General features: G+C 42.4%; 1 protein-coding gene across 1 annotated transcript in view; it reads left to right on the top strand.

The window, feature by feature from the left end:
- The window catches only part of Vxn (vexin), a 28,226-nt gene that overhangs the window by 617 nt on the left and 5,559 nt on the right, over positions 1 to 22,050 (top strand). The window contains exons 2-4 of the mRNA XM_046428547.2: positions 4,174 to 4,229; positions 13,324 to 13,477; positions 18,911 to 18,972. Of these exons, the coding sequence (XP_046284503.1) occupies positions 4,174 to 4,229; positions 13,324 to 13,477; positions 18,911 to 18,972 (272 nt within the window). The remainder of the gene's footprint in view (positions 1 to 4,173; positions 4,230 to 13,323; positions 13,478 to 18,910; positions 18,973 to 22,050) is intronic.

Here is a 22,050-nt window from a genome sequence, read left to right as displayed (position 1 = left end):
GGACCCTCACGTGCTGTTTTACTACGGGGGGGGGGGACCCTCGGGGCCCTGAGGTCGGATGATGGGTCCTCGGTTTGGATGGTATTGGGTTTGTTTTTTTTTTCTTTTTCCTTATTAAAAGGAGACACAAGGATAAACATCAATCATTGCCAAACAATCATCTATCAAGGGGGAGGGACATGAGGGCTGTTCCATACCCGTTTCGCAGGAACTCAGTCCCAGCACCCCAACAGGCGGAATGGAAGTGACAGCCAGTCATTGTTAAGGAAACAGGTACGAAAACCAAATTCCCAGGACAGTTAGACAGATTCATTTTCTCCAGGGAGCAACTGGCTTCTGAAAAGAGAACCAGCTGGCTCAAAAGTATGATTTCTAACTATGCCATCAAAGGCTTCCAGCAGCGATCTGAAGTCCAGCGAAGCAGTTGAATAGTGTCCGGACCCCATGCTGGCCTCCCCGCAGAACCCCCGGGGTCAACCTGCCTAACCCGACCTGGCCCTGCATGCCCAAAGGTGCATGACCTTATCGGCCCTTTATCAGCGTTAAGTCCCGGGAAGGGCTTTGTGTGAGCTCAGTGGATCCAGAAGGTCCCTCCTGGGCAGCTCCCTCACCCCTCCAAAGCAGGAGGCCCACTGTCCTATCGCCTCTGCTCCAGCCCTGCAGACTCTGTTCTGCCCCGAGAGCCCCTGGCTCAGGCTTAGCCCCAGTCTCATTGTCAGACGTGAATGAAGAGGGCTGGATGTTTGCTGGTAGTGTGAGACCTCATTCAAACAATTCCTTTCTTGCTCTTCTTCCTCCTGTATCAGCCTCCGACAGGGCCAGGGCTCAGGGCGGGGGGAAGGGCGAGCCTCAGCCTGGCCACAAAGAGATAGCCCACAGAACAAATCAAGCTTGAGACATCTACTTCCAGAGAGACAGAGACTGAGAGACAGAGAGAGAGGAATAAAGAGCTGGGAGTCTGCCCAAGTGTAGGAGTTGAAATTTTTTTCTGCAGATCCTGAAAGTCAAAGCTGACCCTCTGACCCAGCAGTTCCATTTTAGGGTAAAAAGCCCAGAGGTACTCTCACTTGTGAATGCTCACAGTGGCATCCATACTAAGAGGATAAAAATGGAGAATAACCTAAATGTCCATGAAAAGGGGAATGGATAATGTGGTGCCATCAAAATATGGAATTCTCCACAGTGGTCCACAAAAAAAAAAAATGAAATAGATTTATGTAGGGATGGACATAAATGAATAATTTTATTTTATCTTTTGCGATGCTGGGGAGGCAGCCTACTAGGCAAGCATTCTGCCACTGAGCTCTGCTACTAGCCCTATAAATGCATGTTGAGTAAGGAGGTGAAAGAAACAGGTTGAGAAATTATACATGAATGAGAGCATTTCTGTAAATTTGGAAATACAAAATATTATTTCTGGATACATATCTGGAGAAAAGTATGAAAACAGACCAGAAAGATATAGATAAAATTGGTGATCTCTGTAGCCCCGAGGAAAGGGAGAAGTAGAATCATGAGATGTTTAGAAAAGGAACCTAAATTTTCCTCTGAATTTTACTTCTTTTATGAGGAGAAAGCAAATTGGAAGCAAAGAGGAAAATAATGTCTTTCTTCTGTAATTAAAAATTGTTGAAAGGGAGAAAAAATCAGAGACAGAGTGGTTAAGAGACTGCTGCCACTTCTGTGCTATGTGATCTTGACTAAGCTACTTGACCTCTCTGAGTTTCCACTTCTGTAAAAGTGAGCAACAGAACTCTAGCTCCCAGGATTATTAGCATGGGGAATCAATGAGTTAATATATTAAGTGTCTAGAACAGTAGCTGACATGTAGTAAGTACCGGTGAATACATCACTTACAAAGTGATTTCTATTTTTACTGTAAGTGGAGCAATGAATATATTCAAAGATAAATATTTAATACTGTATTCCTTCCTTGCCTTTTCATTCATGACCTCTTCCCAGTACTAAACCCAGTACTCATCCGTATTCACAGACATTTCACAGCTCAGAAAGTTCCTCTCTAGAAAAGGAGTATATTTGCAGTTTTCCACTGGATCATAAATGGGAGTCCCCACCCCTACCCCCTTCCACTTCTCTGCCTCTTGTGGCTTCTCAATGCCTTCAAGCAGAAGGGCTCTGGGTGAAGGAAGCTGGTGCCAGCGACCTTGAGTCACTGCTGATGAGAGAGGTTGTGACCCTTCCTCACATCCCCACATGTCCTAACTGCAGAAATGAAAGTTGTCTTGACTTTACCTAACAGGAGTCGCCCTCCCAGATGGGCCCTTTCCCAAAGGCAGTGGATCAGCCATGATTATCAATGTGCAATAACCCAAACTTGCCAGGCATAAGTTGGGCAGTGCAGCCTAGTGGTTACAAATCTGTGCTTTGTTCCACCATTAACCGAGTGGCCCCTCAGTGCCCTCAGGATCCCCATCCCTACAGTGGAGTTATTGAAGAGTACGAATCTCCATGTGAGCCAATATTACATCTACCACGTATCACATTCCTTTTTCCAAGACACACATGTTGGGCTTGGTCTAATATCTACATATTCAAAACTGATCCGTCTTGATACCTCACAAAATACAGCACTAGAAAATGCTGTGGTGTTTCTAAAGTGTTTTAAAGACACAGGACATGGGCCAAATCTGTAACTGAGAGCATGTGTGTATGATCACTTTGTAGACAAAAAAGAGAGCCCTTTAAGGAAAAGATTTTTTACAGACACAATTCACAGTAAATACAAAAGATAAAGGTTGTGGTTTTACTAAGAAGTTGCACCAGAAGTTACTTCCTGAGCTACACCAGAGTGGATTCATTTCTGGGTGGGACAGTACTGTGGCATCAAAAACAATTCTTTTGGGGATAAGCAACAATAGGGAGGGAGAGGTGAGGGGAATCAGGGAAGAGCAGGAGGAAATGGGGAAGTTTTGGGAGAAGCAGAATGTCTAGCAGAATGCTACACTCTCCAGACATTGACCTACCACCTGTCCTTATCATGTTAGCAAAGTCCTAATAATCACCATTAATTTGTGGGAACTTGCTCTTTGCCAGGTCTGGGCAAGGGTTTTTGAAGTTCAGTTCATTTAATCCTTGACAGAACATTCTGAATTAGAAGCCATTGTTATTCCTGACATGATTATTTCCTGTCTTACACATGAGAATAGTGAGGCTTCCAGAGGGTGAGTAATTTGCCTATCACACAACTGGCAAGTGGCCAAGTTCAAATTCACACCCAAGTAGAGGGAATCTGGAGTCTGGGCCATTAACCAGCACACTGTCCTTCAGGCTGCAGGCTGTAAGGGCTTTGCAGAAGATAACAAGGATAGCACTCATATGTCACTTAACGGATATGTGATAAGAAGTCTAAGAAGTCGAAGTCGTTTCAGTTCTAAGCAAGATAGGGACGTGGTGGGATTTCAGTTCCAGTAAATTGCCCTAGCAGTAATGTAGAAAATAGATGCCTAGATGTCTCCATTTCCAATAAAATTCACACTTTTTTCCAACAAATTAATATAAATTTTTATGGTTAATTGATTTCTTTAAACTTTTTTAAAAATTGTGGCAAAATATACATGTCACAGAATTTACCACTTTAACCATTCTAAGGGTGTTGTTCAGTAGCATTATATACATTCAGTGTTGTATGACCTTCATTGCCATCTATCTTCAGAAAATTTTCATTGTCCTAAACTGAAAACCATGTTCTCACTAAACATAACTCATCATTTTCCCCATTCTCCCAGTTCCTTGTAACTTCCATTCTACTTTATACCTCTGTGAATTAGACTACTCTAGGTACCTTGTGTAAGGGAACAATAACAGTATTTGTCCTTTTGTGTCTCACTCATTTCACCCAGCACTTTTCAAGAGTCATATGTAGCACATTTCAGAATTTCATTCCTTTTCAAGGCTGAATATTTCATTGTATGGCTATACCACAATTTGTTTATCCATTCATCTGTTGATGAGCTGAGCATTTGCATTGAGTTTTAGCTGTTGTGAACAACACTGCAGTTAACTTTGGTGTAGTCAAGCCAAGTAATATTTTAAATTGAATGGAACCCTGCCTTTTCCCATCCCCTCCTCTATGACCCTGTTTTGAATCCAAACCGCCTCAATGTTTTTAGGGTCATTCTCTAAAACTTTTTTTTTTTAAATCTCTCTTTGCAGTGTCCAGTCCATCCAGGAGAAGAGTCAAAAGCTCTCAACACCTCTTGACCAAAAATGTAAGGAAACTTTAATTTTGATCCTCTTTGGCTACCTTTCATTACAAAAGCAATGCTGGCTTCTTTACCCCTCTGCTGTCAACAACAGGAGTGTTCTCTATGCCCCATGTGCTATTGCTGCATTCTGTCCTCCACTTAGCTGAGTAACTGACAAATGTCAACCAGATACTAAACAGCCCTGAAGTGGACTCCCCTGCTCTGTTTTCCCCAGACACAAAGTGTAAACCCTGCTTTACATGCACATTTTGTTCTTGGTTTAAAAACCGAGTCCATGGCATGGACATAGCATCCCTGACCTAAGGGTTCTCCTATTGCTGGCATTACAGTTCCATTTATCACTATTAGAAATAGCACAGCAATGAACTTACCTGTGCGACATACGATTCTTTTGGATTAATTCCTTGGTGCATAGATCTCAAAGTAGCATTAACGAGTAAAGTTCCATTCCAAGAACATGCATACAAATATACCTGCACACGTTCATCAAATATTTGCATTTCTCCTATGTGAAAGATATTGCACTAGATGCAGGGATTCGTGTTTTTGAAATACAGTTTCTGCTTATAGTTTTGCCACGTCCTTCCAGAAATTCTGAACAACTTTTGGGATTCTAGCAACGCTTTCCATTTACCTCCAACTTTACCAACATTGGCTTTCATTTTTTATAATGTCTTTCTTCTCTAATATGTATATGTAGTAACTTGAAATTAGTTTACAGCTCTTTAAAGCCTAATAATGTTATGTGTTTTGCATTTTATATATCCATTTCTTTGTGTAAAAACTGTCCATATACCTTTGTACTTTAAGAGGGAAACTTATTGCTTCTTACTTATACTAGAGTTTCTATTTCTATCACAATTTTTCATAAAATACTATTTTGATTTATTAAATATGTCAAATTTTCAAAGCCTATTCTCTATTCAGAAAAAAATTAAGTACTGGGAATGATATCAGGTTTTACTTTAAATATAATGCTTTTAATTTTAAAAAGCAGTATGTGACCATTATAAAATGTCAAACATTACAAGATATAAAATATAGGATCACAAAATCCTGAGATGCTATAGAACATAATGGTTAGCTATGTGAACTTTAGAGTCAAATTGCCCAGTTTTAAATCCCAGTTCTAAAACAGGCATGGTAGTGCATGCCTATAATCCCAAAGGCTTGGGAGGCTGAAGCAGGAAGATTGAAATTTCAAAGTTAGCCTCAGCAACTTGGTGAGGCCCTAAGCAACTTTGTGATACCTTATCTCAAATTTTTAAAAAATAAAAATAAAAAGGGCTGGGGATGTGACTTAGTGGTTAAGCGCCTCTGGGTTCATTCCCTGGGTTAAAAAAAAAAGAAATCCCAGTTCTATCAATCTGTAGTTACGTGACCGTGAACAAGTTGCTAGCATTAAAGTAGGGATAATAAGCATACATATCTCAAGAACCATGGAAAGGAGAAAGTGACTTAAAATATACAAAATGTTGAGTTTGGAGACTGACACATTCAGTAAGCACTGGAAGTTTTTTAAGTGACATTTTCCCATATATTATAATTATACTATATCATCTAATAATATATTGGTTTGCAATTGCTTTTTTATTTCACTTAACAAGATCTTGAACATCTTTCCATGCCAATTAATAACCTGTAGATCAACCAGGTCCTGTGGCACACATCTGTAATCCCAGTGGCTCAGGAGGCTGAGGCAAGAAGATCAGGAGTCCAAAGCCAGCCTCAGCAAATTAGCAAGGTGCTTAGCAACTCAGTGAGACCCTGTCTCTAAATAAAATACAAAAAAAAAAAAAAAAAAAGGGCTGGGGATGTGGCTCAGTGCTTTAGCGCCCCAGTACCAAAAGGAAAAAAAAAGGCAGTTCTACCCATTCTTAGTGGCTACAGAGTATTCCAGTGTATAAAATGAATGTAATATTATTTACCAAACCAAATCTGGATGCTTTTCGTTTCATTATTTGACCATGTCATCCATAAATAGCATTCCTCCATTTTTTTTCTATTAAGAAAATGCCACAAGGGGCTGGGGTGGTGGCTCAGTGGTAGAGCACTTGCCTAGCATGTGTGAGGCACTGGGTTCAATTCTCAGCACCACATATAAATAAATAAAAGGTCCATTGACAACTAAAAAAATGTTGTAAAAAAAAGAAAATGCCACAAGAAATATTACTGAAAATATTTTTATTTATTTATCTTCAAAATGTTTTTTTAAAATTTTTTATTTGTTCTTTTTAGTTATACATGACAGTAGAATGCATTATATATATATATATATATATATATGGAGTATAACTTCCCATTCTTGTGGTTCTACATGATGTGGAGTTACACTGGTCGTGTATTCATACATGAACATAGGAAAGTTATGTCTGGTTCATTCTACTGTCTTTCCTATTCCCATGCACCCTCCCTTCTCCCCCATTCCCCCTGTCCAATCCAGTGACCTTCACTCTCCCCCTCCCCCATTGTGAATCAGCATCTGTATATCAGAGAAAACATTTGGTCTTTGGTTTTTTGAGATTGGCTTATTTCACTTAGCATGGTAGTCTCCACTTCCATCCATTTACTGGCAAATGCCATGATTTCATTCTTCTTTGTGGCTGAATAATATTCCATTGTGTATATGTACCACATTTTCTTTGTCCATTGACCTGTTGAAGGGCACCTAGATTGATTCCACAGCTTAGCTATTGTGAATTGAGCTGCTAAGAACATTGCTGTGGCTATTTCACTATAGTATGCTTGTTGCTGAAAGCTCGGTCCTTGTCCCCGATGCCAATCCAAACATGAGGACACAAGTTTTGAGAAAAAGGAAAAAGATAGTTTATTGCTTTGCTAGCAAAGGAGAAACACAGGGGATTCCTGTCCCAAAGGCTGTGACTCTGTCCATCAACAGGAACAGGTTTTTTTTTTTTTTTTTAAAGAGGTAATTCAGAGAAAATGAGATTAGGGAGGAGAGATCAGGAAGGAGAAGGTTAGGGTAAAGAAGATCAGGGAGCAGAAGATTAGGGAAAAGAAGATCAGGGAGGAGAAGGTCAGGGAGAAGAAGGTTGGGAGGAAAAAAAAAAAGACATGTAAGTTTCAAAGCCACAAGGGATATACTCAAAGCATCAAGTGAACCCTTGTTACATGCTGATTTTAAGTCCTTTGGGTATATGCAGAGGAGTGAGATAACTGGGTCAAATGGTGGTTCCATTCCAAGTTTTCTAAGTAATATCCGAACTGCTTTCCAGAATTATTGCACCAATTTGCAGTCTCACCAGCAATGTATGAGTGTTATCTTTTCCCCTACATCCTCACCAACATTTATTGCTACTTGCATTCTTTTTTAAAAAAAATATTTTTTAGTTGTACACATACCTTTATTTATTTATTTATTTTTATGTGGTGCTGAGGATGGAACCCAGGGTCTCTCACGTGCTAGAGGCGAGCGCTCTACCTCTGAGCCACAAACCCCAGCCCTCCCACCACTTGTATTCTTGATGATTGCCGTTCTGATTAGAGTGAGATGAAATCTCAGTGTAGTTCTAATTTGCATTTTTCTAATTGCTAGTGATGTTGAACATTTTTTCATATATTTGTTGACCATTTGTATTTCTTCTTCTGTTAAGTGTTTTTTCTTCAAAATGTTTTTGAAGACAAATTTATAGCTATGGAAATGCTGGGCCAGAGAATATGAATGTTGAAAACAAATTATAGCCATTGCTGAGTGCCTAACAACTTTTTTTTAAAGTACCTTTTCCAGAAGAGCATACCAATACTGCATGGTATCAATGCTGTTAAACTTTGACAATTTGATAGGTGATGAAAATGTCCTAGGGTTTTAATTTGTATTTCTTTATTTTTAATGTAATTCTTCTTTTCATAGATTTATGGATCATGTCAATATTTTCCCTCTATGGGTTTATTATTCATGTCTTTTTTTGGGGGGGTCAATTGCATGCCTTTTTGTAAAGACTTTGAGAATATTTTACACATTAAGAAAGAGAGGGCTGGGGTTGTGGCTCAGGGGTAGAGCGCTTGCCTAACATGCATGAGGCATTGGGGTCGATCTTCATCACATCAACACATAAAAATAAAAATAAGATACTTTGTCCAAAAGAAAAAGATATTGTGTCCACCTAGAAACTAAAAAATAAATGTTTTTTGTTTTTAAGAAAGAAAGAGAGGGGCTTTTAATAGGTAGAAAATTTGACTGTAGGGCACAAGATTCTATCTATTTCATGCTCCCAAAGTCTAGAAGGAAAGTTCTTCTGATCTTCTAGAAACAGTGGGAGAGGTACTGCCCAAAATGGAAAGGGAAAGAAATGCTTGAAGGTAATTTAGACCTTAAGGCAATTTCACAGATCTTTTGGTCTTTGGGTGGAGAAGCTTCTTGTTTTCAAATATTCATTCGCCCTCAGGGCGGGCAGCTCAGTGATGCCCTCTGCCTCTGAGCTCTCCTCTGAATCTCTAATTTCCCCTAACAGTTGCCCAATCCCTCCTCTGCTTTTAAAATCCAATCCCCAGTTACACAGCACAGGCAAATTAAAAGAGACAGGCCTCTTATTCCACCTCCACCTCCCTCTTTTACAGACGGAGATAGTGAGTCCCAAGAGAAAAGAATTGTCTCTGGTCTCATTTCCCCAACCAACTGGCTCTTGGTCTTATTTTTCCTCTGGAGTCCTTTTTGTCTTCTCCAATTTGGTGGTCTGGGAGCAATTTTGATTGATTATCTTGCCTGGGAAAATTCATCTTATTTTACAACCCTACCAATCAATATTTACAACTTTCTTTGGCTGGGAATTCTTGTTTGTGTCTCCTCCCACCCCTTGGGCTACTGTGTGGATGGATGTCAGTTTTTTTCCTATACAAATATCTATTTCCTCTCTGAGCTATCTTAACGCCAGGGCTTCCTTCTTCTCTGACTCTTCCTGAGTTACATCTTTCCCTAAATCTAGGGCACAGTCACATGTTTCCCTAGACAGTCTGATCTGTGTCTGTTTGTCTGCCTGTATATCTGTCTTCTTTTATTCCTCCCTCCTTCCTTCCTTCCTCCGTTCTTCCTCTTTTTGATTCTTTGGCTACTTTATTTACATCTTTATCATACTGATGTCCAGGGATGTCACAGGAGTAGCTCAAGGGAATAGACTTATACAAAGGAATGGTTCAGTTAAGCCTTTTGGCATGATGGAGCCACTTCCTCTGTGATTCACAGCCTCTTCACAGTGAGCAGAATGGCTGTCATCAGGAAAGATGGAAAAACGAGATTGCAAATGTTACATTGTCCCCAGATTTCAAGCTTGTGGGGGAGGGACTTGTGCGATTAGCTCCTGATTTTTTTGAAATGCACTGAGCAATCAATTACACTTGAAAATTCTTATCTGGATGTAGGCACTTGTGTGGGTTTATGCAGAGCATTCACTTAGGAGGCATGAAACCATGGTTCACACTGGCTCTGTTCCTTACAGCCCTGTGACCTTGGTAAGGCACATGACCTATCTTGGCCTCATTTTTCCTCTGTATAAAATCAGAGAATTGGATTAGAACATTTCTGTGGATCTTTTCAGCCCCAAATCATGATGAATCTCCACCATCTAGGTATTGACTGTCTTTCTAACTCCGTACCAGCTCTCCAGACTGGCAGATAAGCAGAAGTGTAGATCTCAGATGTCAGAGGAGGAAATGAATCCTGAGGCTTCTGGGTTAGCCTGCATCTTTGCTCTTCCTATTTCTGACCTCTCCAAGATCAGCAGGGATGCATCAGTTTATTATACTAATGCTTGTGGCTCCAATATATCCCCCTATTTCAGTAAGCATTTTAATGACCTAGGAAAGGAAAATTCTAGCATTAAGACCTTTCCCCTTCTCTTTCTTCCCCATTGACATCTGTCAATACCACCCTACCTCTCTAATCTTACCCCTATTCTCAGGGTACTAAAAAGTCTGCTCTCAGGCCACTTTGTTCTAAGATCACCAGTAACAAGCCCAGACTACGTGCTATAGACCAGAACATGAACCAGGCTGTCAGGAGACTGCTATTGGCACTTGGGGGAGGGGCTGGAGAAGATATCCTAAAGAGGCGCTTGGCCCTAAGTGGTGACCTGGGAAGTAGCTGGTCTCACCTCCACCCCAGGAAACTTCCTCCATCCACCTGTTCTCCTACCTCACTGTGGCATCAGGAACTGTGTAGGGAAGGGATAGGAAAGTGGTATTTCTTGTTCCTGCAAGGGAACATTTGCCTCCCCTTCAAAGGAGGAAATAACGGAAAGCAGTGGTGCCTTCTCATAGACTCCCCAGGTTTTCCCATCCTGCCTCACTTTCTCCTTCTACAGGATGGGTGTGAAAACACCACCCAGGTCCTCACTCCTCCTCCCAGAGGAATGCTGGGCGTGTGGAAATAAAATCAGGCACCCCTGTCATGAACAGTTGACAATGAAGAGCCCTGACAGTGCCAATGTATTACAATAATATTAAAGATTTAATTTTTCTCCACTGCATTGAAATGCTACCTTGTTCTCATATTTTAAAAAAAAATTCATTCATTTTTGCTTCATCATCCAGTAAAAGCAACAGCACTGTTTATGTGTGGACAACTGAAAGGGATCCTCATTCTGTCCTGGAGATTTACATTTCCAGGGGTTCCTGATGCCACACAGTACACGTGTCCAGGGGATAGGGCTCAGAACTACCACCATTAATCCAGAAAATTCCAGATCCTGGGTAACATCATGGCAGAGATCAGTGCTACAAGGAAGGAAGGAGAGTGGAGATGAGCAGCTCACACAGAATGTGAGTGTGGTGCACTCACCACTGCACTGACACACACACACATGAGCTGGCCCAGGGGACCAGTGCTACCCTCAGCTGCACTGAAGGCTTGCTGGAAACCCAACACGATCACCACTTTCTGCACTGCCTCAAGGGAAAAATAAAAGGGATTTTCAATGCCAGGGAAGAATCCTAAATGCTCCTGAATTTTCTTCAGCTTTTTCCAAGGCACAGAATGAGAGAGTTTGGGTCCTAAAATGGACCCAAGATGATTGAGTAACCCATTTAAGACCAAATGTGAGCTACGTCCATTTTTTTTAAGCAAAAGACTATTTGTGGTAAAGTAAAGCAAAGAGTGGCAGCTTCTCTTATATTCCTCTGTGGGTGACATAAAAATCTGGCCTTCAGAAGACTTAAAACCACTCTCAGTGCTGTAGATAAATATATGGCATGAAAAAAAGAGCAAAATGTGCTACTAAAAATCCTACTAATGGTGGACTTTTACTATGCCTCAGTTCAGCAAGGGTCAGCACTAATATCCCCTTTCCACATAATTATAAAGTGTCAGAATTGAAGTATGAACTCAGGTTGGCCTGACCCCAAATGGAGTTTTTATCTTCATTAATAATCTGATAGCAGGGAGGAAATAATTATTGTCTTAATTTACATTTAATTATTAATGGTGTTCAGTATCTTTTCATGCTTATTGACCATTTATATTTCTACTGTCAATTACCAGATCATACCTTTGCCTCATTTTTCTATATCTTCCAAATCTAATTGATTTGTAGGAGTTCTATGAATATAAAGGTAATTCTCCATTATATGTAACAAATGTTATATTGAGCTATATTCTACTCTAGTGTTAGTTGCTGTTTAATATATGGTTTTGATCTGCTGGTATTCATTTCCAGAAATGAACAGAGATCTATTTTCCCTAAAGGTCTGATATTTATTCCAATAATATTAAAGATTTAATTTTTCTCCACTGAGTTTAAATGCTACCCTATTCTCATATTTTTAAAAAGCCATTCATTTTTGCTTCAGCATCCTCCAAAAGCAACAGAATTGTTTATGTGTGGACAACTGAAGGGGATCTGCCAGAGGCTAGACTGTAAAGAGATGAAACTGTCTGCCTCACTCACAAATGCACAGTGAGTCCAAGATCTGGTACAGACTGTGCCCTTGCAGGACAGCTGTGGATGGAAGAAGCTAGTGAATGGGTGAATGCAGACCTCAGCAAAGCTGCAGAATATTGGAGGTTCTAATGAGGTTCAAGGAGTGAGGACATTCAGAATGAATGACCCCAGTGTCCTGGATATGGATAAAATATGCAGGATCTGAGCCCAGACTCTAAGACTCCCTTCATGACTCCCCATATTAAGATAAAATGGCTGCTATTATTTGTCTCTGGTTTTTACATGTAAATTATTTCAATGTCTTAAGTATATTTGTCCTTTGGTATCCTCAGTATGGGTACCCCCTGGGGTACCCAAAATTTACAATGTTCAAGTTCCTTATATGAAATGATGTAGTATTTCCATGCTCCATAAGCTCCCTATACTCTAAAGCATCTGTAAATTACTTGTTACATAAAACAATGAAATGCTACGTAAAAAGTCGTTCTACTTATTATTTAGGGAATAACAAGAAAAAAAGACTGTATATGTTCAGTAATGACACAATTTTTTTTTTCTTGGATGGAACCCAGGGGCACTCTACTGCTGAGCTACATCCCACAGCCCTTTTTATTTTGAGATAGTGCCTCAATAAATTGCTAAGGCTGGCCTTGAACTTGTGATCCTCCTTCCTCAGCCTCCGGAGTCTTTGGGATTACAGGCTTATGTTAACGCTCCTGTTTTGCCAGCAATTTTTGTTTGCTTTCTTGTTTTCTTTTTTAAAACCTGAGAATCAGTTGGGCCTCAAGTCTCTTCCTAGTTCTTCCTTCCTCTAGAGCATCCAAAAACCTTTCGCTGCATAAACAAGGATGTTGGCCATTTAGCTATAAAGACCATAAGACCCTGGTTTCCAGACCATCTTCCCTTCAAATAGCCTGTCCTGTTATCAAAACACCTCTGGCCATGGAGCAGCTGTCCTGATGGCCCAGGCACACAACTGTAGAGGGACCTCCAGAACCCTCACTTTCTTGCACCATGACACTATTTGACAGTCTGAAGTCAAGTTTTGTACCCAATCTTTCTTGCTGCTCCTAGCATGCACTGGAATGAGGAAGTCTGCAAAAATCCTTGTCCATACAGGGTCCATCTTGCAAAGCTCCAGTGCTGGGGCCGCAGGTCTTGAGTCCGGAGAGGAATAAGCTGACGGTCCCTTTTCCGCCCGGCAGGTGGTGATCGAGTCGGACCTCTACACTCCCCGGCCGCTGGAGCTGCTGCCTCACCGCAGCGACCGTCGGGATGCAGTTGATGGCCGCAGGTTCGGCCGGCTGCAGAACGCTAGGCCTCCAGGGGCGCATCCCACCAAAACCCCCGCCAGACCTGGTGAGTCCCAGCCCGGGTTCCTAAACCGCGCTGCGCGCAGTGACCTCCATAGAGCAGGTTGCAAGCCTATGCGTCCTGTCTGGTGTTTTCCAAAGGTCCATGTGTTCCTCTGGCAGCCTCAGGCAGGCCAGGTGAGCAGAGCACCTTGGGCGTGGGGCGCCAGATGAGCCAACATCTGCGCCTTTCCCACACAAATGCTGTTTCCACTAGGAAAGCACCTGCTCTCAGGCCTCACCCCCACCGCAGCCCTACGTCACCTGCCTATAAAACACTGGCTTCTGCCTGTGCACCCAGTGAAGTTGCTCTTGTCTACCATCTTGCTCCTCAGGGAGCAGTGCTGTACTCAGGGGATGCAAATCTTTACGCTCAGGGACATGAAAATCTTGACCCATGAAGCGTGAAGAAGTGAAGGATGCTCACATTATTTACTTAACTCGTGTGTGTGTGTTTGCCAATTTACCAAATTTGACTTAATCTATAAAAAGAATTTAGGGGCAAATCTGTTTTGGAAACTGGAAACTTAACAATCTTACCTTGGTGGTTTTGTTTTTTTTTTTTTTTTTTTTTTTTTTTTTTTGTTGTTGTTGTTTTATTTTGTTTTTTATAAATGGCTTCCACCCAAACAGTGAAATGGGATTCTGCCTGTGGCCCACTCAAGTCTATGATGACATTTAGCCTTTAATTTTTTGCAGGTTTAGGATATTTCTGTTATGCCTACAACCTGAAGTTATTCATATTTTTAATTCCAAAAATACAAAATAGAAAGTTCAGGGTGTCCTTCTCAAAACTTTTGTGCATTAACAATGTTATATTCTATAAGAACTGCAATAAGACTCCCTTGAGCGTGTCCCTTCACCCATCTTCTCTTCCCATCCACTCATGCTGCTCCTCTTGTTTTCATTTTCCCTGGTTGGGTGCTAGGCTAGACATCTAAAGTTTCTTTGGTCACTAAGAACCTGATCCTGCCCTTATAACTCTATGTATAAAAACACTCAAATTGAGCTCTGGTTAAGTGATTGTATATATGTATATGTATGTGAAGTGAAGGCATTAGGAAAACCACAATCTGCCTTGCAAATTAAGAGGACATGATAAGATTTTTCTCTGTGTCTATGTATAGGTGAGTGGGTGGATGCATGTGCGTGGAAAGAGAAAAAGAGGCAGAATATTTCTATTTGCTACCAAATTGAAGTGAATTTAGAGCCATGCTTCTCAAAAATTAGTGTGCAAAAGAATCACCTGGGAGTCTTGTTTTTATGCAGGATTCTAATTTAGGAGAACGAGGTGGGCTCAGAGATTTTATGTTTCTAACACTCTCTATAATGTTGATGGTGCTGCTCCAGAGACAACAGATTGAATAGCAAGGATTTAGAGATGATCTAATGCAGTGGTTCTCAAAGTGGGCCCTGGGATCAAGAGCAGGAGCTGGAAGTTTGTTGGAAATGAAAACTTTATGGAATCAGAAACCTCCAGGTTATGACACATCAATCTGTGTTTTAATGCTTGCGCGCACACATGCATGCGTGCGCGTACACACACGATTCCTGTGCATGCTAGAGGCAGAGAACCTCTGATCTACTGCAGCTGCCCCTCTACCAATTTATAGAAGAGGAAACTGAAATTATAGAAACTGTTCGATTTACCCAAGGTCACACTGCTTGTTTGCCATAGCCAAGGTGAAATCTCAGGTCTCTGGATTCCCTAGCTAGTGTCCCTTCCCCCAGGGAATAATGTCTCCCCAACCATCTAGTTTTAGGGTCACTTTCAATACCTTTCTAAGTAATTTGTGTCAGCTTGGACTGCCGGAGTCAGTCTTGAAAGACAAGAGCAACACGTGATGGAATGGAAAGAATCTGCCCAGCACGTGACAGTCAGCTCATGCAGGGATGTGCTAGTCAGATGTAAAAAAAAAAAAAGGAGATTGAACTGGGCATTGATTCAATTCCTTCAGCCCCCAGTCTGATAGATTCCAGAGAGGATGGAAAGGAGGGAGCTTTTTTGAGACAAAGCCATATCCTGATGCTCTTCAAATAAAGGCTAGACACCAATCCATAGGTGTTGAGTCTCACTCCCTCCTCTCAGAAAGCTGTATATCTCTGAGGATCTTGGATCTAGGGACTTAGCTGTATATCTCTGAGGATCTTGGATCTAGGGACTTGCTTTTTTGTCTGAGCCATAGGAGAAGGCTCTTGGATGCTGTGGCCTTTTTACTTGGGAGAGAGATGTTTTGAGGAGACTTGGGAACCTCAAGGACTCTGAAGTCAGAAGACTAGGCAGGGAGCTCTCAGCATGAGACCTCAGGTGCTTGGAAAAGAGATAGTTCTCACCTCCCAGGACTGGAAAAATCAGCTGTCTGTGGGACTGAATGAAATAAACCAGAGTACCTCAGAACCAACTTGTTTAGACAAGTGGAAAGCTGCTTTCTCAGCAGGAGCTGCTATTCATCATGCCAGCAAGTCTGGAGCCAGTGAGGTCCTTAACACCCTCTTGTTCTGCCCCACTCCTTTATACACTGAACACAGACCCTGTCAACTACTAGGTAGTTCTTATCTTGCCCTGTTATACTTACCTCAAGGTGCAGGATGAGATTCCCTGAATCTCAAGTATGTGGAGAACACTGTCCGTGAGGGGCCTCAAAATCTAGTCCCCCTCCCTCTACGAGGCTACCAGCGTAGTCCTCCTGAAGCAGAAATTTGCCCCCATCATCCTTGTGCTTTAAGCACCTCCCTCCTTCCCTCTCCCTCCTCCCCTCTAGGCCAACCTGGCCTCTCCCAGTCCACCTCTAGTGACACTCCTGTCCCCACCTTTCTATCAGTTAGGTAGATAGACTGAGCAGCAGTGTAATTCTGTGACATTTCTAATATTCCGCCTATTTGGACTTTCACTGGCACTTTTCGCTCTATGGCTTACCTTTCCTGTCTCTCCCCACCTGGAAAATGCCTTCTCTGGGTGGGGGTTGTAGCTCCAGGCAGAGCGCTCGCCTAGCACATGTAAGGCACTGGGTTCAATCCTCAGCACCACATAAAAATAAAATAAAAATATTGTGTCCACCTAAAACTAAAAAAAAAAAAAAAAAAAAAAGCCATCTCCTCCTACAGGCTGGGCCCTTTGGCCAAGCCTCCCCTAGGCCTGCAGGACCACCAAAGAGATCTCTTGACTACTCCATAATGGTTATGGATTAGAATGGTTATGGATCTCTCTAGTTTCAGTTTCCTCAACTAGAAAGTGTAAACTATCATATTTGCCTCTTAGTGTTCCAGTAAGGATTAAATGAGATACAGTTGTCCCTTGGTATCCATGAGGCATCAATTTTGAGGTCCATTCACCTCGGATGCCAACATCCACAATTGCTCAAGCCCCTTATATAAAATGGTGTCATATTTGCAGATAACCTATACTCCTCCAGCATACTTTAAATCATCTCTAGATTACTTTTAATAATATAAGTGCTATGTAAGTTGCTTTACTATATGTTATAGGGAATGACAAGAAAATAAGTCTACTCAGCTGGGCACTGTAATCCCAACAGTTAGGGAGGCTGAGGCAGGAGGATCACAAGTTTTAAGTCAGCCTCAGCAACTTAGTAAGGCCCTAAGCAACTTAGCAAGATTCTGTTTCAAAAATAAATAAATAAATAAATAAATAAATAAAATGGCCTGAGGATGTGGCTCAGTAGTTAAGTGTCCCTTCAATCCCTGATACAGAAAGAAAGGGGAAAAAATCTATTTATAGTCAGTACAGAAACATTTTTTAAAATATTTTCTTTTTTTTTTAATTTTAATATTTATTTATTTTTTTAGTTTTTGGCGGACACAACATCTATGTTAGTATGTGGTGCTGAGGATTGAACCCGGGCCACACGCATGCCAGGCGAGCGCGCTACCGCTTGAGCCACATCCCCAGCCCTTTTAAAATATTTTCAATCTGTAGGTATTTGAATCCACAGATGAAGAACCTGTGACTATGGAGGGTTCACTGTATTAATGATTTATGCTCATCACAGTGCCTGGCACACAGAGACAAAGCTATGAGCTACTGTTATTAATGGCCATGCACCATTCGTTAAGTTTGGTATCAGTAGTGTTAAAAGGTAACCCCCTAGGCTGGGGTTGTGGCTCAGAGGTAGAGCACTCACCTGGCATGTGCGAGGCCCTGGGTTTCATCCTCAGCACCACATAAAAATAAAATAAAGGTATTGTGTCAATTACAACTAAATATATATATATATATATATATATATAAAGATAATCCTCTTAGATCAATTAAGTTTCGTAGAGTTGGGGCTGGGGCCATAGCTTAGTGATAGAGTGCTTGATTAGGTACATAAGGCCTGGTTTGATCTCCAGAACAGCAAAATAAATAAATAAGAATTCTGTAGAGTTTATTTAGGCAAAGTGAAATAAAAAATAATTCAAGAATTGGTAGTTCTGAGAATTCCAAGCAATAACATGATCATCTAAAATTTATAGTTACTCAGGAAGCTTAGGAAGGAGGATTGCTATGTTGCGGCCAGCCTCAGCAACTTAGCAAGGTCCTCAGCAACTTGGTGACCCTCTCTCAAAATAAAATTTATAAGGCTGGGGAATGTAGCTTAGTGGCACAGTAAGTACCACCAGGTTAATCCCCAGTAATGCAAAAGAAGAAGAAAGAGGAAAAAGAAGCAGCTATTGCAGGCTTCATGGTAGAAGTTACAAGTAGATTAGGGCATCTAGAATAAACATATTAGAAGAGTCTCTGCACATTCATCTTATGTAGCCAATATCTCAGAATTCTGAACCAGTGAACTCCAGTTCTTCCACCAAATGGGCTGAACTTCCTACTGCAGATACAACTTCTCTTGCTCATTTCTAGAGAGGTGTCCAGAAGTTCCATGTTACCAAATTGATCCCAGGTATACAGACCTGATAATCTCTACCCTCTTGTGACCTGAGGTGACGCCTTAGAAAAGAAGGAGGAGCTGAGGGCACATTTTCTGACCACTTTCTGCAGGCAGACATAGTGCCAAGTGCTTCCACATGTGTGGTTTTCAGAAACTGACTATTTTTTTAGAACAGTTTTAGGTTCATAGCAAAATTCAGCGGAAGGTGTACGGATTTCCCATATGTCCCCCTCCCGCCTCCACACATGCACCCCTCCCCCAGCTACCAGCATCCCACACCAAGTGATATGATTGTTACAGTTGATGAGCCTTCATTGACACCTGGATGGTATGTAGATCTTAGTTCCAGCCCATGTCCCCCACCTCCAGAAGAGTGTCAGGGATGCAGGCGGCTCCACTTGGCAGGGATCAAAACCTGACCTTACTCTCTGGTTTTGCTGCTTGAGAAATTCCCTTCTGTGATTGATTGGCTAAAAAAAATAATTAATGCAGAACCAGGGGGAGGCAGAACTCTGAGTACCACTGAGTAATATCTTCTCTGTTCATCTTTGCAGTGGGGATTTCTGAACCCAAAGCATCAAATCTGTGTGGGAATCGAGCATATGGAAAATCGCTGGTAAGTAAAAAATAAGCCTGGTTAGTTAGAGCTGCTGTGCTTTAAACTTCTCACTATCTCTGTTTCTCCTGAGCCATGAAGAGAGACTAAGTGTCATTTGCCAAGGCCTGAGGATTATTAGAAAAGCGGAACTGCGGTATTTGCTCCTAAAGGCTATTAATTGACTTTGCTTTGTGTGCCTGTGGCACATCACTGACTGCTTTTCTTTTCATCAAGAAATTCAGTTCTTAGGGAATCAGAAGCTGTGACCCAGCAGACAGCTCATATATGGGGGTGGGGGACGGAAACTGGCTTTTACAATAAGCCCCACCAGATGAACATAGCTAAGTGGCAGGTGCAGCAAGAGGGGTAAAGAGATATAAGGTTCTCAAACACCACAAAAAACACAAAACCCTAGTGTCTTAGTCAGTTTGTGTTGCTATAACAAAATAGCATGGACTTGGGGGCTGAAACAACTCTTCCTCACATTTCTGGAGGCTGGAAAATCCAAAATCAGGTGTCAGCAGATTCAGGTTGTGGTAAGGGCCCTCTTCCCAGAGTAAAGATGGCTGCCTTCTGGCTATGTGCTCACACAGTCTTTCCTCTGTAGGCGTTTGGAGACAGATCTCTGGAATCTCCTTTTCTTCTTATAAGGGTTCTAATACCACCATCAGCACTCTACCCTGATGATTTCATGTAAGCCTGATCACCCCTCATACTCTCCACCTTCCCATATCATCACATTGGGGTTTAGGCTTCAGTTTGAAAGAAACAGCCCACAACAACCAGCCATCTCAGTATAGAGACTTCTGAGGCATCTGCTAAAGGCCAAGTTCTCTCAAAGCACACTCTGGGATTTGGAGTTTGAAGTGCAAGATGCATATTAGGAATGAGTAACAGGAGTAAGGAGGCAGAGTTTGGTGGAGGGAGTGGCTGAACCATGATGCAAATCCAACATCTCCTGTCGGGGTACTCTAGGATAAGTATTCCCCACCAGGTCAATCTGAATTGAGCCAAAATGGTCAAGCTTTTATGGCCCCTCTTCACTCCACCTCAGCATAGCATGTGGGTTGCCCCTTGGGCGAGGTGACCCTCTAAAGAAGCCAAGAGCCTTCATATTCACCCTCTGTCCTTCCTTGAACAGGAATCAGGTGGTACATCTCCACATCTATCTCTTCTCCTATGTCATCTTCTGGGCTTGAATGTTGGGTTCTCTCTGGTTTTGCAGAGTCAGCAGTAACTGGAATTGAAGTCATATCTGGCACCCCAGGCCCTTTCAGTCAGTGTCAGCTCCCAAGATGTATAGATGGTACAATGTGAGACCCCAGAGGTTGTCTGGCCAGCCCTTCCTCTCTATGGAACAAATTAGACAGAGATGTGGGTACATGGCTCTTGGTCTGGGCAGGATACCTAATCCAGGGATCTGATTTAAGTCATCAGTATACTAGGAAAACCACACAAAGGAGAGGAGGGGAAAGTTGTTAGCAGGGCTTCTCCAAACTTACACTCAGGGGAAAGTGGGGTGACCAGGCAGTTGATGCCTTAGGTTGTGACAGAACAGCTACCCTTGGCTGAGCCAGAGAAGGATCAAGGTTAAGGGGAAGAGAGTAGCTCATGACCTTGGATTACCTGCCCCCAGGCCTTCAGGTGGGCTCAGACAGCACCCTTGGCAGAGTAGCAGCTGCAGTAACTGGCCAGAGGGAGCTGGGGTGGTATAGAGTAGTGATAGGTATGAGGTGATAGTGATGAAGAGGAGGAAAAGGCAGCATTTCCTACAGGCCTGGAAACAGTGAGGCTGAGTCCTACAGTTCATTACCCTAGGGCAGGAGAGCAATCCAGAACCCACACAACTAAATCTGATTCAATACAGACATGCACTGGGTGAGATGGGACCAAGGAAAGAGGGGGAAAGGAGTGTGAACAAGGGCCTTTCCTCCAAAGCTAAGGGGCCGTGGGTGAACATTCGCAGGGCCACTGGCACCAAGGAGAGGATGTGCTTGGGAGGGACCACAAGGTGGCACAGTAACTCTGCTACAACCTTTGGCCAGCTCAGGCGAGAAGGAGGTGGCAAACAGCAGTGTCCTTGACCGGGAATTTCCCAGTGATTTCAGGAATGTGATGACTTGAAGCCTTTGATCTGGCTTGGGGTGGAAGAACAAAGCATAATGTGTGTCCTTTGACAAGCAACCTCTGGACTTAGCTCTGGTTAGGCCATCAGTTAATTTTCAATTCAGTACATGCTCCTTGAGTCCTTACCACCTCCTGTAGAAGGGGCTACCAAATAGGTTAAGTCCCAGACTCTGCCACTCACCTTTCAATCTTTCTATAGACCAAGAGACTGGACACACATATGAAGCAAATGGAGAATTTAAAACCAGAGTGGGTGGGATGCCATAATGTGTCACATAGACAGTGCTCTGGAGAGTTGGAGACAGAGAAAGAGCCGCTTGGTCCACCAGGCTGAAGGAAGGCTTCCTGGAAAAAGTTGCCTTGAAGGACAGGCAGAGATGAGACCTTGATCCAGAGAGTGAAGGAAAAGATACAGAGCTGTGAATAGCGTTAAGGAATGCAGGTCCACTCCTGCAGGAACAGGAAGTGGATCTAATGACACACGGGGAATAGCAGAAGGCTGAGCTGCCATAGATAGGGTTGAATCCAGTGTTGTGGAACCTTCAAGAAACGGCTTCAGAGTTGGCCTCAGTCTGCCCTGCTGTGGAAAGTCATGGCAATTCCAGGATGTAGGGAAGGTCTGATCAACAAACAAGGAGATCTGAGGTAACTGTCCCTTGAAGGCTGCAGCAGAGCAATTGGAGAGGCTGACTGTAGTGTAGGCAGCTTGTTCCAAGCCAGAATCTGAAGGACTTGACAACCGACACAGATGATGTTGGTGGGAGGGTGACAGCTCTCATGTAAGATTGAGCAGCACTCAATTGAGAGACACTCAAGTGTCTCTAGGCCAGTGGTTCTGAAAGTGGGATCCCAGGACCAGCAGTACCTGGGACACTGTTTGCAATGCTGATGCTCAGGCACCCATCAGAGCTGCTGAATCAGACTTTAGAGGTAGAGCCCAGTTCAGTTATCACAAGGCTTTTTAGGGCT

Source organism: Marmota monax, unplaced genomic scaffold (genome assembly GCF_021218885.2).
Source record: "Marmota monax isolate L192 unplaced genomic scaffold, Marmota_monax_Labrador192_F-V1.1 WCK01_AAM20220418_F8-fsc00044, whole genome shotgun sequence".
In the NCBI taxonomy this organism is placed as follows: Eukaryota; Metazoa; Chordata; class Mammalia; order Rodentia; family Sciuridae; genus Marmota; species Marmota monax.
This window is presented reverse-complemented; position numbering and strand designations above follow the sequence as displayed.